The sequence below is a fragment of the Nerophis lumbriciformis genome, linkage group LG22 (assembly GCF_033978685.3).
Source record: "Nerophis lumbriciformis linkage group LG22, RoL_Nlum_v2.1, whole genome shotgun sequence".
In the NCBI taxonomy this organism is placed as follows: Eukaryota; Metazoa; Chordata; class Actinopteri; order Syngnathiformes; family Syngnathidae; genus Nerophis; species Nerophis lumbriciformis.
In genome coordinates this window covers 43021465-43044660 of record NC_084569.2, presented here as the reverse complement: position 1 = coordinate 43044660, position 23196 = coordinate 43021465, and the positions used below count along the sequence as shown (strand labels likewise).

Here is a 23196-nt window from a genome sequence, read left to right as displayed (position 1 = left end):
AAGGTGTGTGACGTCACGCAGCAGGCACATGGTTGCTATGCAACTAAACAAACCCTACACTTACACGACAAAATAAGAAATATTCCCCCCCAAAAAGTTGTGAAAAATAAATATAGATTTGAAAGAAAAATACATTAAAAAAAATATTTAAATACAATTCTTGGTTCCCGCCCAACTCGGACGCACCCAGTGCTGATTGGTCAGTTGTCACGTGACCTCCTCTTCCAGCTGACTTTTGCTAGCAGTCGTCACTCCGTGTAGCCTAGCTTAGCTTCCAACAGACAACAACTGTGTCGTCGAGTTTAGCTTCCAGCAGACAACAACTGTGTCGTCGAGTTTAGCTTCCAACAGACAACAACTGTGTCGTCGAGTTTAGCTTCCAGCAGACAACAACTGTGTCGTCGAGTTTAGCTTCCAGCAGACAACAACTGTGTCGTCGAGTTTAGCTTCCAGCAGACAACAACTGTGTCGTCGAGTTTAGCTCCCAGCAGACAACTACTCGCCGCCATGGCTCACACAGCACAGCCCAGTGCCTTCGACGCCAACAGCCCTCACATCCAGGTGGAACACGATAGAAAACGTCGGCAGTTTGTCATAAGACTGAACGGTATGTCAAATGTGTGCTAAGTAGTGGTGGTTAGCTTGTGGCTAAAGCTAGCCTACGGCTAAGTTGACTTGCTTTGTTCGCCTATCGTTAATATAAGACACCGGTGGTTCAATGATTATGTATTTGTATCACTCATTTAATGGGACATGATGTTAGGAAGGGGATTAAACAAAGATGCTGAACTTGGATCATGTAGATCAGATCCTCCTCGCTGATCATTGCTTGTATTCCGACACGTGACTTCTTCCCGGAAGTGAAAGGCAGTGGTGGTCAAACAAGCCAAGATGGCTGCTGTTGTACAGCGAGCAGTGTGCGAACTATTTGAGTACAAAATAGGCTTAAATCCATCCATCCATCCATCATCTTCCGCTTATCCGAGGTCGGGTCGCGGGGGCAGCAGCCTAAGCAGGGAAGCCCAGACTTCCCTCTCCCCAGCCACTTCGTCCAGCTCTTCCTGTGGGACCCCGAGGCGTTCCCAGGCCAGCCGGGAGACATAGTCTTCCCAACGTGTCCTGGGTCTTCCCCGCGGCCTCCTACCGGTCGGACGTGCCCTAAACACCTCCCTAGGGAGGCGTTCGGGTGGCATCCTGACCAGATGCCCGAACCACCTCATCTGGCTCCTCTCCATGTGGAGGAGCAGCGGCTTTACTTTGAGCTCCCCCCGGATGACAGCGCTTCTCACCCTATCTCTAAGGGAGAGCCCCGCCACCCGGCGGAGGAAACTCATTTCGGCCGCTTGTACCCGTGATCTTGTCCTTTCGGTCAGGTTTTCGTCCTGGTCGTGGAACTGTGGACCAGCTCTATACTCTCGGCAGGGTCCTTGAGGGTGCATGGGAGTTTGCCCAACCAGTCTACATGTGTTTTGTGGACTTGGAGAAGGCATTCGACCGTGTCCCTCGGGAAGTCCTGTGGGGAGTGCTCAGAGAGTATGGGGTATCGGACTGTCTGATTGTGGCGGTCCGCTCCCTGTATGATCAGTGTCAGAGCTTGGTCCGCATTGCCGGCAGTAAGTCGGACACGTTTCCAGTGAGGGTTGGACTCCGCCAAGGCTGCCCTTTGTCACCCATTCTGTTCTGAACTTTTATGGACAGAATTTCTAGGCGCAGTCAAGGCGTTGAGGGGATCTGGTTTGGTGGCTGCAGGATTAGGTCTCTGCTTTTTGCAGATGATGTGGTCCTGATGGCTTCATCTGGCCAGGATCTTCAGCTCTCACTGGATCGGTTCGCAGCCGAGTGTGAAGCGACTGGGATGAGAATCAGCACCTCCAAGTCCGAGTCCATGGTTCTCGCCCGGAAAAGGGTGGAGTGCCATCTCCGGGTTGGGGAGGAGATCTTGCCCCAAGTGGAGGAGTTCAAGTACCTCGGAGTCTTGTTCACGAGTGAGGGAAGAGTGGATCGTGAGATCGACAGGCGGATCGGTGCGGCGTCTTCAGTAATGCGGACGCTGTATCAATCCGTTGTGGTGAAGAAGGAGCTGAGCCGGAAGGCAAAGCTCTCAATTTACCGGTCGATCTACGTTCCCATCCTCACCTATGGTCATGAGCTTTGGGTCATGACCGAAAGGACAAGATCACGAGTACAAGCGGCCCAAATGAGTTTCAAACTGTGCAATGGAATATATCCTATACTTTATTGCAAAAATATTTGTCGAGTGATGGCGTTCCCAGAAATCTGGAACTATCATCATTCTACACCACAAAACCGATGAAAACTTGTAAAAGCATGGAGGTCTACAACTTCTTTGTGTGTGTCTGGGTCAACACTCTCCTGATAAATATGTATCGTTTTTGTAAGGGTAAGGTTGTATTTCATGGTTTAACTCTGCGACGACTGCCATGGTTGTTGTTGTTGTTGTTGCACGCATCGTTTACGAGTAATGTGTTTTCCCCGTCTTCATCAAAATATAACTATAGATGTTAACATTGTGTATGTGCTTAAATATTTATTTATGATCGTTTATCAAAATATAACTATAGATGTCAACATTGTGTATGTGCTGAAAGATTCATTTATGATTGTTTATCAAAATATAACTATAGATGTCAACATCGTGTATGTGCTGAAAGATTCATTTATGATTGTTTATCAAAATATAACTATAGATGTCAACATTGTGTATGTGCTGAAAGATTCATTTATGATTGTTTATCAAAATATAACTATAGATGTCAACATTGTGTATGTGCTTAAATATTTATTTATAATTGTTTATCAAAATATAACTATAGATGTCAACATTGTGTATGTGCTTAAATATTTATTTATAATTGTTTATCAAAATATAACTATAGATGTCAACATTGTGTATGTGCTTAAATATTTATTTATAATTGTTTATCAAAATATAACTATAGATGTCAACATCGTGTATGTGCTGAAAGATTAATTTATGATTGTTTATCAAAATATAACTATAGATGTCAACATTGTGTATGTGCTTAAATATTTATTTATAATTGTTTATCAAAATATAACTATAGATGTCAACATTGTGTATGTGCTGAAAGATTCATTTATGATCGTTTATCAAAATATAACTATAGATGTCAACATTGTGTATGTGCTTAAATATTTATTTATAATTGTTTATCAAAATATAACTATAGATGTCAACATTGTGTATGTGCTGAAAGATTCATTTATGATCGTTTATCAAAATATAACTATAGATGTCAACATTGTGTATGTGCTGAAAGATTCATTTATGATTGTTTATCAAAATATAACTATAGATGTCAACATTGTGTATGAGCTGAAAGATTAATTTATGATTGTTTAACAAAATATAACTATAGATGTCAACATTTTGTATGAGCTGAAAGATTCATTTATGATTGTTTATCAAAATATAACTATGGATGTCAACATTGTGTATGTGCTGAAAGATTCATTTATGATTGTTTATCAAAATATAACTATAGATGTCAACATTGTGTATGTGCTTAAATATTTATTTATAATTGTTTATCAAAATATAACTATAGATGTCAACATTGTGTATGTGCTTAAATATTTATTTATAATTGTTTATCAAAATATAACTATAGATGTCAACATTGTGTATGTACTGAAAGATTAATTTATGATTGTTTATCAAAATATAACTATAGATGTCAACATCGTGTATGTGCTGAAAGATTCATTTATGATTGTTGTCTTTGGGGAAAACTTAACTCTTTTAGGTTTTGCTCACATTTGAATTCTTTTATTTAGACTCGCTGAGTAGGTGCTTTTCCAAACACTCGTAGCAAACAATTTGAATGTAAATAATATCAAGATAATGCCTAAATGGGAAATAATAAAGGTAACAAACCTTTAACGAAGTGATCACAGCAAACTCATGCATTCTTCCACCCTGCTTCCTTGGACTGGAGTGTGTGCTGCTTTTCTTGGCCTTGTTTTGTAAACTCTTGCACTCTTTCGTTCTTCTTGATTGCTTCTCGGGGAACTCTGGAGAAACGTTTATCCTTTTCGTGATTTGAACGGTTCTTACAGCCGAAAACAACACAAACATAGGGCATTTTTTTCTTGGAGAAAGGCTAAATGGCGCCCAGTAGCCATTGAGAACAGAGCTAGCTCGACCACACGTCCCGACCATTAAATATGCGTGACGGTCAAGCTAGCTCTGTTCCTAATGGGTACTAGTTCTGCCAAATCAAACCATAGGTAGATGTTGACATATTTACAGTAAATGCATTGGGCATCTAGCTAACTATTCCACAGTTGTCACCATTACAGATTTTCAATAGTCCTTACTAAGGTTGGGTACTAAATTATGTACTTTTATAGACACCGACCGAATTCTGTCTGTATGAACGGGTTTCGATTCACGTCAAATTCTTTGACGTGAATAGGACGGTAAAGCTCGGTTGGTAGAGCAGCCATGCCAGCAACTTGAGGTTGCAGGAACTTGCAGGTTCGATCCCCGCTTCCGCCATCCTAGTCACTGCCGTTGTGTCCTTGGGCAAGACACTTTACCCACCTGCTCCCGGTGCCACCCACACTGGTTTAAATGTAACTTAGATATTGGCTTTCACTATGTAAAGCGCTTTGAGTCACTTGAGAAAAAGCGCTATATAAATGTAATTCACTTCACTTCGTTCCCGCTTATATTTGATGAGTGAATAAATGCAAGTGGATCACTCCTGCCTTCCCTTCCCTCAGGGTCCCACGATCGGGCAGTTCTTCTCTATGAATATGTGGGGAAGAAGACTGTGGACTTGCAACACACTGAAGTTCCGGATGCTTACAGAGGGAGAGGGATCGCCAAACACCTAGCAAAGGTAAAGTTAAAGGATCCATAGCTTCCACATGACTGACATTTCACTATCTTTACACATTTTTTTGCTCCTAAAAAGGAATCCGGCAGTCATTTCCCCTAATATCAATTTGTTTTTGATCACTAACTGTGTTTGGAACCCCCCTCTGATAGGCGGTACAAATCACTGTACAGACCCTTTCCGAAAAAGGAGAACATCATGGAAAAGTGTATTTATTTCCATAATTCCATTCAAAACATTCAACTTCCATAGATTATAGATTCAGGGCCCACAACTTAAACGATTTCAAGTTTGGGCCTCCAACTCACAAAAACAGGATTTCAAAAAATGAGAATACTGTGAAGAAATCAGGACAAATGTGACAGGACATGAGTGTTTTCCACTGGGTGTCACACGCTACTCACCTATTAAACTCAAAGCACCTGCACAGCTTGTCATTACATTGCTTGACTTTGGTTCTTAGTTAGGATCAATATGCGGAAGACTTGACAAGTGTCCAGAAGACCTCCATAGGAGGTAAGTTCCTTGCTAAGGAGCTTCACAGAGTGCTGTGTCCAACATATCAATGGAAGTCTAGTGGAAGGGCAAAATGTGTCAAGACCAGCAGAAGAGCTGACCATGGATGATCAAACAGAAAATTCATCAATCTGGCAGAGATCCAGAAAGAGTGGAATGAGGCGGTAGTCACAGCTTTTAATAACAACACTATATTTTCATTGATTTGATGTCATCCGAATGTCTTTTTATCTGCAAAATCTCAGAAGTAATCAGAAGTACTTTATTTATCCCCGAAATTGTTAGTTCTTCACAGTATTGTCATTTTTTGAAAACCTGTTTTCGTGGGTTTTATGAGCCAGAAGCGCAAATGATGTACAAATGAACAACTAAGTACTTGAAATGGTTTAAATTGTGGGCCCTGAATATATAATCTATGAAAGTTCAACGTTTTAATTGGGATTATGGAAATTAATACACTTTTCCATGGTATTCTAATTTTTTGGAAAGGGTGTGTACACCAAAACAAGCCGTCCTAAGAACACTTTCTTCTCCCAGGCTATCACTGGCATGGACGCCAAACAGTCACAGCAGGGAAATAACCCTGGAACTCATCTGTGCCTGGGAATGTTCTAGCTTCATCTTCCTTAGTAACTTTGCACATGTTGCTTATTTAAGCACTAGTTTATCATTTGAATGAACGTGTATTGTTTACATTGAAGTGAGAGAGAGAACAGTCTACCAAGTCAAATGTGTTAGACAATGAAGTGGATTCTGGTTCTGGTCTGGAGAACTAAAGCCCAGAGTTTTATAAAGACATTTAAAACTTGATCACTTAGGTGCATGTTTTTGTCACCCGGGTCTATGATTACTTCAAAACTCATATAGTAAACATTAGGCCCTTTTCCACCGCAGTGACTTTTTCAGCAAAATAAAGTTTCTCCACCAAAAACTAGCCGTGGATCTGGCTACATCACCTTGGATGTGGTGGTGAGAGTCACTCAAAACAGATGGCTGGTGCTGGTCATCGTTGTCCATAGTGCACCACAAAAGAAGAAGAAATACAAAACATTTCTGCTGACTCTGCGTGGTGAGGAGAGGTTTGTTTGTATCTAACAACTCTGCTTGTTTTGAAAAGGAACACAAATATGGCTCACAAATAGGTGAAGATCTATGCAGATTTTTCAGCAAAGAACCATGGTTCCATGTCATGTAGACCCCAGTGAAGTCTTTTAAATGTGTCTGGGAATATTCTTATCGCAACTGGACTGTTTGGTTTGTCTTAGAAGACCTTTGGCCTCTCACAGTTGGTGCTCATAGACTTGGATTGGTCAGATCCAGTCTGACTAGATAGACTAGACAGACTTGTCTTCTTAGACAAACCAAACAGTCCATGTGCGATCGATGGAATGCCCTGAGATGTTTGAAATGGAAAAAACCCATAATATGGCCCCTTTTAAAAAAACCTTTGCAGCGTGCAGTCACTGGTTGCGACCTGTTGCCACAAATCTAAACCACCGACGACCCTTTTCTTTTCTTTGGAACAAACGTCTCGGTCTGGTGTGCGTAGCCATATTTTCCCTAGTGTAAGGAAGTAAGGGGGAGGGCAAAAAGTTACTTATCTATAAAATTGTCTGCAACATAAAAGTGGAATTCATGGATAAAATGTGTTTAGCGGTGATGCAGCATAGCTATTAACCTCACATTTTATGCTCTGGTGAACTACAGGCGGCCATGGACTTTGTGGTGGAAGAAGATCTGAAGGCCCACCTGACCTGTTGGTACATTCAGAAGTATGTCAAAGAGAACCCCCAACCGCAGTACTTTGAGCACATTTACCAATGACCCAAGGACCAGGCAGAGAAGGAGCTGCCGGGCATTGTTAGAAGAAACTTGAACGCTGGGGCAAGCGCTCACGTCCGTCCACCACAAGAGGACTGAAGCAGGACGCCGACCACCTGGACCGTGTTCAGTCCATGAAACGCTTCCCCGTGTAAATACCATGTCCTCAAAGGAATGGGAGTGGTATTTCATTGGCATGTTTCTCTCCGTTGTGTTGATTCCAAATACCGGCATTCCATGTGATGCAGGACAAGTTCAAACAATTTAGCCATAAATTGTCAAACCTCACGACTTTCCTCCGGGCTGAAAGACTAGATAAACCCACGTCCTTCCAGGGGTAGTTGGACAGTCACCTCCTGCCAAAAAGGACAATAAAGATTCAAGTCTCCGCCCCAACATCCGCTTCCTGTCCACTCCAATACTGCGACCCAAAGACTAGTTGTGTTCAAGGACCGCCACATTAAAACACAGTAGGCCTAAGTAGTCATTAAAAGCAAGTATATTTGGCCACTGTAACATTACTCACAGTGTGAACAGTAACACACAACACGCTGTTTGAACATTCACTTCAGTCATTTGCCGTACCACCAGATGGAGCCTGCGTACCTTTTGTTTTCTTGTCAAAACTCTGCTTTGGCTTCACGGGAGCCTTTTTGCTGTTGACAATCTTAAGTCGTGACAGAGAAACCTCAGGAAAAACACCAGCAGGCGTCTGAGAACTATGAGAGCCAGTAGGTGTGTGTTCCTTTAAGAGCTCAATAGGCTCTATTGTCTGAATAAAGTCATCAAGGTGACTTTCACTGAAGTATTGACTTGCTTTCTAGTCCAAACTTTTTCCATTTTCAAAACCAATACAATATATTTCTAATTGTTTTATCTTCAGGGCGCCACTCAAGTTTGGTCCAGAGGACCTGGAAAAGTTTTAGTCATAAAAATGTTTTAAAAAAAATAGGTCATATATATAAAAACATTTTTATTGACCGCTCAAATCTATCTGTCGATATGAAGTTGTTGTTTTTTATGTCAGAAACCTTTTTATACATGGAAAAACTAAATATGCAATATTTTACCCCCCAAAAAGTTTCAAAGTGGAATATTTGATGTGAAGTAAATAAGTCAAAAATTCATTATTTTAAAAAAACACTAACACTTGGGATTAAGTGTTAAAAACAAAATGTATGTTTTTACTTTTAATGCCTACGTCTTTAGACCATTGTACTTTTTGATTGTTTTTCCATGTTTTTGACCACCTTTTTGTCAATAACATTTAGTTTTTTATAGCAAACACACAAAATGTGCAATATCTCCCCCAAAAAATATTTCAAAGTGGAATATTTGATGTGAAGTAAATAAGTAAATAATTCATTAGTTGAAAAAAAACACTCAAATTTGGGGGGATCCAAAAGGGCCCCACTTCTAAAAGTGTTAAAAACAAAATATATCTTTTCACTTTTAACGCCTAAGTCTTTGACCAACTTCAGTACTTTTTGATTGTTTTTGCATGTTTTTGTTCCACCTTTTTGTCAATAACATTTTGTTTTTTATGGCAAAAACACAAAATATACAATATTTACCTAAAATGTAATATTTGATGTGAAGAAGTTGGAGCCTTGAAGAGGTCAATAACATTGATTTTGATTCATTATTATTTTTGGATCAATGACAGCTTAAAAAAAATGGACAGCTTTGTATTATGAAAGTCAAAATTGCTACTTTTTTTTGTTACATTTCACCTGTTTGCTCTATTATTCCACTTTTTGAAAAAGACCTTTTGATGGTATTTTCAGAAGATGCCGGGGGCCACGCTTTGTGGTTTCTCAATGAAAAAGTATGAGGCGCTAGTTGTTTATTTAAAGGTGACATTAAAAACTGCATTCAGCACCGTGCTCATTTCCATCTTTAATATATTACGTGATCCTTTTAAATAACCATAATCACAAGTGTTAAGAATTGAATATTTTCATAGCAACAGCATAAAAAACACATTTTCCACCATTGGCCGCATAATAAACATTCAAGGTGTGCAAGCGCCATTTTGATATATATTTTTTCATTTAAAAACAAAATGGTAAAAATGTATATATTTAAAGACATGACTTTGTGACTATATTATTGATTATTAGAACATTTCAGCTTTTTTATTTTGTTTAATGTAAGTTGATCCATACTTCTTTTTTGTTTGTTTTCTTTAATGTTACATTCCGACTGTTTGCTCTTTTTTTTGTACATTTTTACTTTTCCTTTCCCCATGTAAGAATATAATATTAATAAGACAGTTATTAATAGTGTGTCAAAAATATTCGTGTTCAGTTACACATTGATTATTGTTGTCATTTTTCTAATGAATTAGAAATGTTTAGGTAACCAACTCAACTTTGTGCTTTTATTTGGAGAGCTTCTAATATTTGAGATCAGTGGTGTCTAAACTTTTTCCACCAAGGACCACATACTGACCAGTCAAGGGGGGGGGGGCATTTTGATCTTTTTTTTATTTAAAAAAAAAATGCTAAAAACAGATGTGTATATATTTGAATACCAAACTGTTTTATAGGTGACTAAGTATATCATTATTAATTATTAGTTTCAAAATTACATTCTGATTTTTTTGCTCTCTTTTCATACATTTTTACTGTTGGTTTTCTTTCAACAAAAACAAAATGGCTGCACTTTGTTGTGAATACTCTTTTGAACATGATTTGTATAGGCTCCAGCGACCCCTCAAGGGAGAAGCGGTAGTAAATGGATGGATAGTCATCTCAACATGAGCCAATACAGTAATGCTGCTGAGGCTCAGCCAAACACAGGTTAGGTCTTCTCCAGTGCAGTATTGATCGATTTGGACTTCATTTAGACATATTTATGCTTCAAATAGGCCACATTTCTTTACACTATGTTCAAAAAAGGAATGAGGCTGCAAACTTTAAAGCACAATGTGGCAAAGGATGACATTTTTTTTATTGTATCACCTGTTGAGATGATCAAGTCGGTCAAAAAATATTTTTATTTTAAAAAAGAATACTTTTTCTTTCAATTTCAGGCAAATTGCTGCATTTTGAATATTTTTCTGTTTGTTGTAAGTTTATATAAAGTGTTTATGTATTGTGCCACTCAGTTAATGGAGCTGGTTCATTTCAATTATTTATTTTTAGTAAAGTTTTTAGTTTTTTTTAATCAGTACCAAATGGTTCAAGTCAGTCAGAAATGTGTATAGTTTAATCAAGGATTTTTTTTTTTAATTTCAAGTATATTGATTATAAATATTTTGTTTTGTTTAATATAAGTTGATCCATATTTCGTTTTTGTTTGTTTTCTTTCATGTTAGTATGCAGAGGTGTACTTATAACAATTGTATGGACAAAGGATACTAGTTTGAGTCGTGTTTTCTCCTCCATAACAGAACAGAATAGAGAGGCATTTTCTTAAAGTGGCCCAGAACAAAATGTGTTATATTTTCAGACATTATTCTGAAAGGTGGCTTTTAACTTGATGGAAAAATCATCTAAAGCAAACATATTGATATGTGCTTATTATTGCATTTATGTATAAATAGTCTGTTCATCATTATTAATATTGTACTCTATACAAACAGAAGGTATAGGACTGGGGCCAAAAGGCAGGTTTATTTATAGAGCACACAAGGCAATTCAAAGTAGTTATATATATATATTTTTTTTTTTTTTTTTTTTTTTGTCTTTAAAAAATAGTGAATAACTTTTTTATTTGTATTAATTGTGGTGTTTTTTTTCTGTTTTATAATAATGAACATTTTACAAATTATTTTATTTGTTTTACTTACATTGTTGCAAACTGCTCCTATTTAAAGTAAATATAAATTGAAAAAAATATTAAAATTATATATAATAAAAGCTAATTACTTTTTATTTGTTGTTGTTGTAAAATGTGTTTTTATTTTATAGTAAAAAAAATAATATTTCATACACTTTACAAAAATGGTTTTGTTTGTTTTACATATATTGTTGTAAATTGCTCCTATTTAAAGTGAATATAAATAGAATAAATTATATATACATTTAAAAATATATATAAAATTATATATTATTAAAGCTAATTACTTTTCACTCTTTTATTTGTATTAGTTGTGGTTGTAAAATGTGTTTCTATTTTATGGTCCAAATATATATATTCAATATATATATATATATATATATATATATATATATATATATATATATACAGTATATATATATATATATATATATATATATATATATGTATATACAGTATATATATATATATATATATATATATATATATAATTTCATACATTTTACAAATACACGTTTTTATTTGTTTTAATTATGTTATATACCGCTTCAATTTAAAGTAAGTATGAATTAAAAAATGATATAGTAAGAAAATTAATTCATACATTTTACAAATACAATTTTTATTTGTTTAATTATGTTGTAAACTGCTCCTTTTTCAAGTAAATATGAATTGGTGGCAAAAAATCACTCTGTCAATATGTAAACTGTAAATACATTTTTTTTAGGTGCATTTGAGTTGAATGTGTTATTTTATTCCCAAGTAGTGTATAAAAGCCTTCAGTAAGTTGTGTTGAATACATTGATCGTGATGAATGTTCAAAGAGGAAGTGATGGAGAGGTTGAACTGTACAATATTATAGTGGTTGGTGGTAATGCAGCATATAGCATGTTGAGCTGTGGTCACGTGCTAAAGGTGAATAGTGTTGGCGTCAGGTGGCAGAGAGGACGTCACGCAGAAGCATTGGTAACAATCCTGCACTATTTAATGCATATATTTCGGTCAAAAAGATAATATGATGATTTTTCACACGTCTGGCTGTTGGTGCATGTTGCTCAGTCATTAGCGAAGGCCATTTAAAATGTGTATTCATTATTTTGGTGTGGAATCATGAACTAACGGCTTAATAGTCATTTTCCCGCACACATAAGGGACATTGAATGCGTCACAGTATTTCTTTTGCCCTCTCGGAGCGTCAATGCGGAACACGTACCACAGTGTTGCATTGTGGGAAGTGTAGTTTACATTCATGTCCAAGCCGCGTTGCGCCGTGCGAGCCTCCGGAGAGAAACTACATGACCCAGAAAGCCTTGTCCTGCCGTGCGTCAGTTGCCATCGCGGTTGTATCTCCAACATGGCGTCGCTGGGAAGGAGGCGCGGTGTCCCAGTAAGCAGGGAGAGGTCAGTTACTGCTTCAAATGTTGCTCTCTGCCGCACACGGAACTTGTTTACACCTCACCTTAGTCACCTTTGTCACCTAGGACCTGCAACACTCACATTGCCATCTAATGCCGGGCTAACCTTAGCATGCTAACGTGTCTGGCTAGCTTGTGTTAGCACGGAAGTTAGCATGCTAACTTGCTAACGTGTCTGCGACTTTTGCTTATTTCACCTCAGCAATGAAAGCTTTACCGACCTTCATTGATTGAAACTTTTATTAGTAGATTGCACAGTACAGTACATATTCCCTACAATTGACCACTAAATGCTAACACCACAATAAGTTTTTCAACTTGTTTTAAGTCGGGGTCCGCGTTCATCAATTCAATCGTTCTGTGCTTTATTTGCTTAGCTTGGGAGTTTTGTCTCAAATAGGCTGCCTTCTTCCACTAAAAGGATCGAACTCGCACAAGTTTCTTCCATGCAAGCCAGTTAGCCTCGTTTGGCCACACGGTGTCCTATGTTTGGCCACATGGTGTCCTATGTTTGGCCACACGGTGTCCTATGTTTGGCCACACGGTGTCCTATGTTTGGCCACACGGTGTCCTATGTTTGGCCACACGGTGTCCTATGTTTGGCCACACGGTGTCCTGTGTTTGGACACACGGTGTCCTGTGTTTGGCCACACGGTGTCCTGTGTTTGGCCACACGGTGTCCTGTGTTTGGCCACACGGTGTCCTGTGTTTGGCCACACGGTGTCCTATGTTTGGCCACACAGTGTCCTGTGTTTGGCCACACGGTGTCCTGTGTTTGGCCACACGGTGTCCTGTGTTTGGCCACACGGTGTCCTGTGTTTGGCCACACGGTGTCCTGTGTTTGGCCACACGGTGTCCTATGTTTGGCCACACGGTGTCCTGTGTTTGGCCACACGGTGTCCTGTGTTTGGCCACACGGTGTCCTATGTTTGGACACACGGTGTCCTATGTTTGGCCACACGGTGTCCTGTGTTTGGCCACACGGTGTCCTGTGTTTGGCCACACGGTGTCCTGTGTTTGGCCACACGGTGTCCTGTGTTTGGCCACACGGTGTCCTGTGTTTGGCCACACGGTGTCCTGTGTTTGGCCACACGGTGTCCTGTGTTTGGCCACACGGTGTCCTGTGTTTGGCCACACGGTGTCCTGTGTTTGGCCACACGGTGTCCTGTGTTTGGCCACACGGTGTCCTGTGTTTGGCCACACGGTGTCCTGTGTTTGGCCACACGGTGTCCTGTGTTTGGACACACGGTGTCCTGTGTTTGGCCACACGGTGTCCTGTGTTTGGCCACACGGTGTCCTGTGTTTGGCCACACGGTGTCCTGTGTTTGGCCACACGGTGTCCTGTGTTTGGCCACACGGTGTCCTATGTTTGGCCACACGGTGTCCTATGTTTGGCCACACGGTGTCCTGTGTTTGGCCACACGGTGTCCTATGTTTGGCCACACGGTGTCCTACTAGTAGTAACATTACTAGGGCTGCAACTAACAACTAATTTGATAATCGATTAATCTGGCTACAGTGTTTCCCACAGGACAGGCATCTATTTGTGGTGGTGTGGTCGGCGGGCTGGGCGGCGGCAGCGGCTATGACCAAGAAGAATGCGGAGTTGGAATATAATTACAACATTTTATGTACATATTTATATACAGATTTGAACAATTAGTGATTCACTGAAATATATTTATTAATTGTGGTTCTTACAAAAAATATATCTTATAAAAGCTAAAATGTTTCTTAAAGCTCTGCCCCTTTAATTAGTGAATACTAAATAATTTAACTTTAGCCTACTACTACAACCATATTATTTACCAGCAACATGAAGTGAAACAGAGGCAGAGGTGTCCTGCCACAGTCAGTCAACCTCCTTCTCCTCCTCCTCCTGCTGCTGAACAGGTCGCACCTGTGGCCACTGTAGGCCTACTTCCTCTCCAAGTCGAGCCCTTTTCGGCCGTTGAAAATATTTTTCTATACTCATCTGTGTGAAGGAGTGAACATCCAACATTAGAATTTATTACTAACGAGCAGAAGCGCTCTATGTACAGTGCCGTCTAACCTTAAGCGGCAGCAGCTCAACACATGCAGGGTTCAACGTTAAGGTTTTTTTCTACTTGCCCGACTTCTCAAATCTACTTGCCCCAATATTTTTACTTGTCCTGCCTAGGTTTTTTTCTGGCTGTGTAGTGCTCATGGCTTATATCTTACTAAAATTCTTCCCGTTGACTATTTACAACACTACTTAGTATTTATTATTATTATTATTATTATTATTATCTATAATGACATTTAAATGGCATTGCATACATGTAAAATTAAATGGTATTTCACATTATTTGACCAGTAGCAGTTACACTCATCTGAACAGGTCAGCCACCTGTTTAAAGCCCGATCACAGTTGAAATCTTGAAATGAAGGGCTTTTAATGGCCAAAACATTAACCTGGACAACATTTTAACAGCTGGTTGGCTCAGATGTTATTCTTTTCATTGCATTCACATGCTGCAGTGGACAGTGGACATTTTAGCTTCAGTCCATGTGTGTTTATTGACAACATGGTTATAACTTGGACACGTTAGCTCGTCGGTAGGGTAACACGTGACTTTTACTACGTTCGTCTGCCCCGGCCCACGAGTCAAACAGCGGCGGTGTTTATGAAGCAGCGGATTAACGTTAAATATATGACGAGCCGCGAGCGATGCAGCTATAACATATCTACCTAGAACCTATATTACCCTCATATTTTGATCCCGTTTCGTCCGTCCGTCCGTCCCTCTTCTTCTTCTTCTGGCCCACTAGGTGAATTAAGTGCTATTGGCGGAGTTACCGCCACCTACTGCACCGGAGTTGTAACTACAAGCAACATTCACAGACAGTCCCATTGCTTTTATGAGCGGTCGAGCGAGTCAAAAGCCGAAAAATCCATTTGTGGCGGACGTAATTCTTTCGTGGCGGGCCGCCACAAATAAATGAATGTGTGGGAAACACTGGGCTATTATTACTTCAATTAATCGATTAATAATCGGATAAAAGAGACAAACTACATTTCTATCCTTTCCAGTATTTTATTGGGGGGGAAAAACAGCATACTGGCACCATGTTCTTTCAACTTGCCAAATAAAACAAGGAAAATGTTACAATAATGTTGTTTTTTTCATAAAGTGCACCATTGTCATGCACAATAGCAATAATTATGCTTGGGGGAATTTCAAAGCTGGCTACTACCTATTCCAACCATTCTGCAATAATGGATGCTGAATGTCTTTCCTCTAGTGCAGGGGTCGGCAACCCGCGGCTCTTTGATCACTCTGATGCGGCTCAGCTGCATACTTGCCGACCCCCCCGATTTTCCCGGGAGACTTCCGGATTTCAGTGCCTCTCGCAGAAAACTCCCGGGATTAATATTCTCAGATTTTCACCCTTACAATAATAATAAGGGCGTGCCATGATGGTACAGCATTTAGCGCCCTCTACAATCTGTATAAACAGCGTGCCAGCCCAGCCCCTTGTTATATGCATCTTCTGCTTGCACACGTAAGTGACAGCAACGCATACTTGGTCAACAGCCACACAGGTTACACTGACGGTGGCCATATAAAACAACTTTAACACTCTTACTAATAATGCGCCACACTTTGAACCAAAACCAAACAAGAATGACAAACACATTTCGGGAGAACATCTGCACCTTAACACAACATAAACACAACAGAACAAATGCCCAGAATCCCATGCAGCCCTGACTCTTCCGGGCTACATTATACACCCCTGCTACCACCAAACTTTTTGTGGCTCCCATTGTTTTCTTTAATTTGTGAAACTGGTCAAAATGGCTCTTTGACTGGTCAAGGTTGCCAACCCCTGCTCTAGTGGCATGGTCGTAAGGCAGATTGACTTCATGTTCCATTGGGCTCCAATGTAATGGCATGTATTGCCATGGTGGCTACACTTGTCCACACGTCAGTAGTGAGAGCAATTTTGCTCTGGGTGGCTTTTATGTCAGTCTACACCAGGGGTCACCAACCTTTTTGAAACCAACAGCTACTTCTTGGGTACTGATTAATGCGAAGGGCTACCAGTTTGATACACACTTAAATAAATTGCCAGAAATAGCCAATTTGCTCAATTTACCTTTAACTCTGTTATTATTAATAATTAATGATATTTATCTTTGTGGAAACACTGATCATCTTAATGATTTCTCACAATAAATATATATAGAAACAGATAAATATCAATATGCAACACTTTATTTTTATATTTTCTCTAAGTGCACATTTTTCAAATTGAACATTTTCAAATGATCACTTCTCAGACAGTCTTGTGAAATCACAATATCCCATTTTAACTAGCTAGCCACTAGCATTTTTTAACAAATCACAAATTACTTTGCACCATGTTTGTACAAATAATAACTCATGTCAAATACAAAAGTCAACTCTCAAATTTTTAAATAAATCATGTCACCCTTTGAACTGGACACCAAATCTGTTGTTTCTTTGTCAGTTAGTGGGAAGCCTGTCATTTGTAAGTTACATGTAAGTGTGATTTAAATAAGAATAGCTAAATAAATAAATCTATATATATAAAAAAAAATGGGTATTTCTGTCTGTCATTCCGTCGTACATTTTTTTTCCTTTTACGGAAGGTTTTTTGTAGAGAATAAATGATGAAAAAACACTTAATTGAACGATTTAAAAGAGGAGAAAACACGAAAAAAATGAAAATTAAATTTTGAAACAGTTTATCTTCTATTTCGACTCTTTAAAATTCAAAATTCAACCGAAAAAAAGAAGAGGAAAAACTAGCTAATTGGAATCTTTTTGAAAAAATTAAAAAAAGAATTTATGGAACATCATTAGTAATTTTTCTTGATTAACATTAATTTTAGAATTTTGATGACATGTTTTAAATAGGTTCAAATACAATCTGCACTTTGTTAGAATATATAACAAATTGGACCAAGCTATATTTCTAACAAAGACAAATCATTATTTCTTCTAGATTTTCCAGAAAAATTTTAAAAGAAATTCAAAAGACTTTGAAATAAGATTTAAAGTTGATTCTACAGATTTTCTAGATTTGCCAGAATAATTTTTTTTATTTTAATCATAAGTTTGAAGAAATATTTCACAAATATTCTTTGTCGAAAAAACAGAAGCTAAAATTAAGAATTCAATTAAAATGTATTTGTTATTCTTTACAATAAAAAAAATTAAATTACTTGATCATTGATTTAAATTCACACCCTCCGGTTCCCCTTCTCGACATGTTTAATTCTAAGAGAGACAAAACTCAAATAGAATTTGAAAATCCAAGAAAATATTTTAAAGACTTGGTCTTCACTTGTTTAAATAAATTCATTTATTTTTTTTACTTTGCTTCTTATAACTTTCAGAAAGACAATTTTAGAGAAAAAAATACAACCTTAAAAACGATTTTAGGATTTTTAAACACATATACTTTTTTACCTTTTAAATTCCTTCTTCTTCTTTCCTGACAATTTAAATCATCCATCCATCCATCCATCTTCTTCCGCTTATCCGAGGTCGGGTCGCGGGGGCAGCAGCCTAAGCAGGGAAGCCCAGACTTCCCTCTCCCCAGCCACTTGGTCCAGCTCCTCCCGGGGGATCCCGAGGCGTTCCCAGGCCAGCCGGGAGACATAGTCTTCCCAGCGTGTCCTGGGTCTTCCCCGTGGCCTCCTACCGGTCAGACGTGCCCTAAACACCTCCCGAGGGAGGCGATCGGGTGGCATCCTGACCAGATGCCCGAACCACCTCATCTGGCTCTTCTCCATGTGGAGGAGCAGCGGCTTTACTTTGAGCTCCTCCCGGATGACAGAGCTTCTCACCCTATCTCTAAGGGAGAGCCCCGCCACCCGGCGGAGGAAACTCATTTCGGCCGCTTGTACCCGTGATCTTGTCCTTTCGGTCATGACCCAAAGCTCATGACCATAGGTGAGGATGGGAACGTAGATCGACCGGTAAATTGAGAGCTTTGCCTTCCGGCTCAGCTCCTTCTTCACCACAACGGATCGATACAGCGTCCGCATTACTGAAGATGCTGCACCGATCCGCCTGTCGATCTCACCATCCACTCTTCCCTCACTCGTGAACAAGACTCCGAGGTACTTGAACTCCTCCACTTGGGGCAAGATCTCCTCCCCAACCCGGAGATGGCACTCCACCCTTTTCCGGGCGAGAACCATGGACTCGGACTTGGAGGTGCTGATTCTCATCCCAGTCGCTTCACACTCGGCTGCGAACCGATCCAGTGAGAGCTGAAGATCCTGGCCAGATGAAGCCATCAGGACCACATCATCTGCAAAAGCAGAGACCTAATCCTGCAGCCACCAAACCAGATCCCCTCAACGCCTTGACTGCGCCTAGAAATTCTGTCCATAAAAGTTATGAACAGAATCGGTGACAAAGGGCAGCCTTGGCGGAGTCCAACCCTCACTGGAAACGTGTCCGACTTACTGCCGGCAATGCGGACCAAGCTCTGACACTGATCATACAGGGAGCGGACCGCCAAAATCAGACCGTCCGATACCCCATACTCTCTGAGCACTCCCCACAGGACTTCCCGAGGGACACGGTCGAATGCCTTCTCCAAGTCCACAAAACACATGTAGACTGGTTGGGCAAACTCCCATGCACCCTCAAGGACCCTGCCCAGAGTATAGAGCTGGTCCACAGTTCCACGACCAGGACGAAAACCACACTGTTCCTCCTGAATCCGAGGTTGGACTATCCGGCGTAGCCTCCTCTCCAGTAGACCTGAATAGACCTTACCGGGAAGGCTGAGGAGTGTGATCCCACAATAGTTAGAACACACCCTCCGGTTCCCCTTCTTAAAGAGAGGAACCACCACCCCGGTCTGCCAATCCAGAGGTACCGCCCCCGATGTCTAGTAGTAATGTCACTCGTAAAAGTGTTAGTATAGTCACTAATGCTAATGAGGCTAGTAGCTTCATTACATTATGAAAACACTCCTACAGACATCACACTTGGGACGGTTTAGTAAGTAAGAATTGTTTTAGTTATATTGTAAAACTTTCAAATGTTGCTTAAAGTGATCAATGAAGAAGACAGAACAGCACTTCTACTTCCGGTTCAAAGCTTTAAAGCTGTACATTCACCCAGCTTCATCTACAGTCAGCAAACTCAATGACAAACAATAACACCATTTCAGCCATTTTGCATGTATGTTTTTTTAATAACTATTTGCATGGTTGCCATTAGCAAAGACAAATCCTTAAATTAGCCACACCCTTTTATAATCCGCGGGGTTCAGATCGTGAGTGATTTACAGTTGGGAACTTACAGTAATTGGTTTACCATTTTCCAAAAGAAAAATATACTAAATGTCTGACAAGTAAATAAGTAAAAGACCCTAACTAATAGTTGTGTGAATCTTTGACCAATGCCATTCCTCATTCTAGACATGTTATTTATAATACTACTTTTAAGTTAAGAACAAATCATTGTAATAATGTGTTTAAATTCTTATTTAAAAAAAAAAAAAAAAGAGTTCATGTATTTTTGAAAAATATGATTGGATATCTGTGATGAGGTGGTGACTTGTTCAGGGTGTACACTGCCTTCCGCCCGAATGGAGTTGAGATAGGCTCCAGCACCCCCAGCTATCCCAAAAGGGACAAGCGGTAGAAAATGGATGATTGGATATTATAAGAATTGTGATTCTGATTTGAAAAGATGTTTTGCACACCCTTACTGAAGAGTGTGGTAACAGCAACGTTCTACATTCGGGTGTCCAAAGTGCTGCCACTCATTTTTAAGGGCCCTCGGCACCTAATCTGAGAATTGTTGTTTTATCTGGAAGCCATGAGTTGAGTTTTTAGAAGCCTATAAGCTGAAAATGTCTTTGCTGTGCAGGGGAGCGATGGCGGCGACAGACTGCTACATTGTCCACGAGATCTACAATGGGGAGAACGCGCAGGAGCAGTTTGAGTACGAGCTGGAGCAGGCGCTGGAGGCCCAGTACAAGTACATCGTCATCGAGCCCACGCGCATCGGAGACGAGACGGCCCGCTGGGTCACGGTGGGCAACTGCCTGCACAAGACGGCTGTGTTGTCGGGCGCCGCTTGCCTCCTGACGCCGCTCTCGCTGCCCCCGGAGTACTCGCGCTACGTGGCGCTGCCCGCCGGCGCCCTGAGCGTGGCCTGCTCCGCCCTGTACGGCATCTCCTGGCAGTTTGACCCCTGCTGCAAGTACCAGGTGGAATACGACAGCCAAAAACTCTCGCGGCTGCCCCTGCACACGCTGACCTCGTCCACGCCCGTGGTCTTGGTCCGCAGGGACGACGTCCACAGAAAGAGACTTCACAACACGATAGCGCTGGCCGCGCTGGCGTACTGCGCCAAGAAGATCTACGAACTCTACGCCGTATGAAGACCTTGGAAAAACCTTTCCTGGAAAGGTCCCCATCAGGGTGGGCGCGCCTACTTTGATCAAACTAGAAGGAATTGTTTTGTTCAATGTTTCCTGAACCACAGCACACATGATCCCTTGCCTCCGACACACCTCTAGTAACTCACATTAAACTTTAGCAGATATCAAACTCCCCTCTTCCTGTCTTTTTCTCTCCAAGTCCAGTCCCAGGTCATCCTGCACAGTTATGAGGGTCTCACTAGAGACTCGCTACACATCCACCCATTGAATTATACACACATTATTTCAAATAAATAGTAAACAAAAACACTGCTTGAGCAAAGTTCTCTTTTTGCTGGAGCCAAATAGTTGTCTTTTAATTCATTCAAGAATAAATGTCAATCATTCTCCCTAAACATGTTTTGATATCTGCCATTTGAGTTCTTGTGAGACAATCCTCGGCTACACTCGAGTGTGGGCTCTTCAAAGGAGCGCCACCAGCCATTCAGTCAAATAACTTGAAGACGACAGATAAGATATCTCTCACAAAAATACCAACTTTGTGTAAATATCTTGACAAATATGAGATATGTCAACAGCAGGCAGCAGCTCACACATTCTCATACTTTCTGTAACATCAAGGAAGAAATGTCAGCTATCTTCTATAATCTACATGAAGGAGGCCACAATTGTTTTTATTTCAGTGTTGACAACATTCAGGAACCTTACAATGTCTTCAATCCATAAAGTGTTATAAAATGGAGTAGATGCGTTATTGTGATGTAGACAAATGTCTTTTTTTTTTAAGCAGTTTTCCCAGGAGATTTTCCACATTTAGAAATCAAATGTTGATGCTCTTCTTAGACACGTAATAAAGGTGTTTGTTTTTTGATGATACATCAAACACGGCCCCATCTTTCCTAAAAATAATCATCTTGTCCAGATGTTTACTGACATAATATTCATGTTTAAATAACTTTTACCGCAAATAATCGCAATGGGCCCTAAAAAATTCCCCCATCGGTCGATCTCTACTGCTGGTGTGTGCAGTCTTTACGTAATAGATGTGACCTACTGACTTCAAATGTTGCATAAAAGAAGAATGGGATGATTGTTTCCAGCACAGAATTCAGAAAAGTGAAACTTGGGATAGTTTGCATTAGCTGACCTTTAGTCTAGATCCACCTTTGACCCTGCGTACACAACACATTCCACTCAAGTTGTTTTACTTTGAAATGATAGTGTCCATTCTCTTTGAATTCAAGTGACTTGAGGATGGCTGATTCATCAAAAGCGAGACAGGAAGTTACCAAAAATGTCAACAGATAACATTAGACTCCCATGGACAGAGGTGGGTAGTAACGCGCTACATTTACTCCGTTACATCTACTTGAGTAACCTTTGGGATAAATTGTACTTCTAAGAGTAGTTTTAATGCAACATACTTTTACTTTTACTTGAGTATATTTATAGAGAAGAAACGCTACTTTTACTCCGCTACTTTTATCTACATTCAGCTCGCTACTCCCTACTAATTTTTATCGATCTGTTAATGCACGCTTTGTTTGTTTTGGTCTGTCAGACAGACCTTCATAGTGCCTGCGTTTCAACAAATACAGTCACTGGTGACGTTCACTCCGTTCCACCAATCAGATGCAGTCACTGGTGACGTTGGACCAATCAAACAGAGCCAGGGGTCACATGACCTGACTTAAACAAGTTGAGAAACGTATTCGGGTGTTACCATTTAGTGGTCAATTGTACGGAATATGTACTGTACTGTGCAATCTACTAATAAAAGTTCCAATCAATCAATCAAAAGTGTGAAGGAAAAAAGACACTTTTTTATTTCAACCGTACATCCCGTCAAAAGCCTAAAGACTGACTGCACAGTTCCTGTCTTCACAATAAAAGTGCCGCTCCATCGCGCCTGCGCTTTCAAAATAAGAGTCTCCGAAAGCCAGCGCAAACAAGCTAGCAAGCTACGGAGTTTGCCGCCAATGTATTTCTTGTAAAGTGTATAAAAACGAATATGGAAGCTGGACAAATAAGATGCCAAAAACCAATCACTTTCATGTGGTATTAGACAGAAAAGAGGAACTTTTTTTCTCCTCCATTTGAAAACGTGGACGTTATCATCACTACTGTCTGATTACAATCAATGCAAGTCATCAGAATCAGGTAATACACCAACTTATATTCTAGTCTGCATGAAAGAAAGGAATCTATATGTGTTAAACATGCATGTATATTCATTAAAACACCTTTAACATGTAAACAAAAACGGCAAAATAAATAAATATAAATTATATACTGTATATATCAATGTATGTATATATATATGTGTGTATATATATATATATACATTATGTATATGTGTGTAT

At 39.9% G+C, this 23196-nt stretch overlaps 2 protein-coding genes across 2 annotated transcripts; both read left to right on the top strand.

The window, feature by feature from the left end:
* The first annotated feature begins 238 nt into the window (after positions 1-238).
* natd1 (protein NATD1) lies at positions 239-8040 on the top strand. Its single transcript, XM_061973954.1, has 3 exons — positions 239-607; positions 4771-4889; positions 7110-8040. Exons 1-3 carry the CDS (start codon positions 508-510, stop codon positions 7224-7226), a joined length of 336 nt encoding a protein of 111 aa, XP_061829938.1. The 5' UTR covers positions 239-507; the 3' UTR covers positions 7227-8040.
* A 4203-nt stretch (positions 8041-12243) lies between these two features.
* Positions 12244-21002, top strand: tmem11 (transmembrane protein 11). Its single transcript, XM_061973375.1, has 2 exons — positions 12244-12410; positions 20317-21002. Exons 1-2 carry the CDS (start codon positions 12259-12261, stop codon positions 20831-20833), a joined length of 669 nt encoding a protein of 222 aa, XP_061829359.1. The 5' UTR covers positions 12244-12258; the 3' UTR covers positions 20834-21002.
* Positions 21003-23196: the final 2194 nt, after the last annotated feature.

Excerpts from the sequence above, each read along its gene's own strand:
- tmem11 (XM_061973375.1), top strand. The coding sequence starts at position 12,259 with ATGTCCAAGCCGCGTTGCGCCGTGCGAGCCTCCGGAGAGAAACTACAT. Across the intron at positions 12,411-20,316 it reads GTCCCAGTAAGCAGGGAGAG|GGGAGCGATGGCGGCGACAG; the intron begins GTCAGTTACTGC and ends TTTGCTGTGCAG.
- natd1 (XM_061973954.1), top strand. The coding sequence starts at position 508 with ATGGCTCACACAGCACAGCCCAGTGCCTTCGACGCCAACAGCCCTCAC. Across the intron at positions 608-4,770 it reads GTTTGTCATAAGACTGAACG|GGTCCCACGATCGGGCAGTT; the intron begins GTATGTCAAATG and ends CCCTTCCCTCAG. Across the intron at positions 4,890-7,109 it reads TCGCCAAACACCTAGCAAAG|GCGGCCATGGACTTTGTGGT; the intron begins GTAAAGTTAAAG and ends GGTGAACTACAG.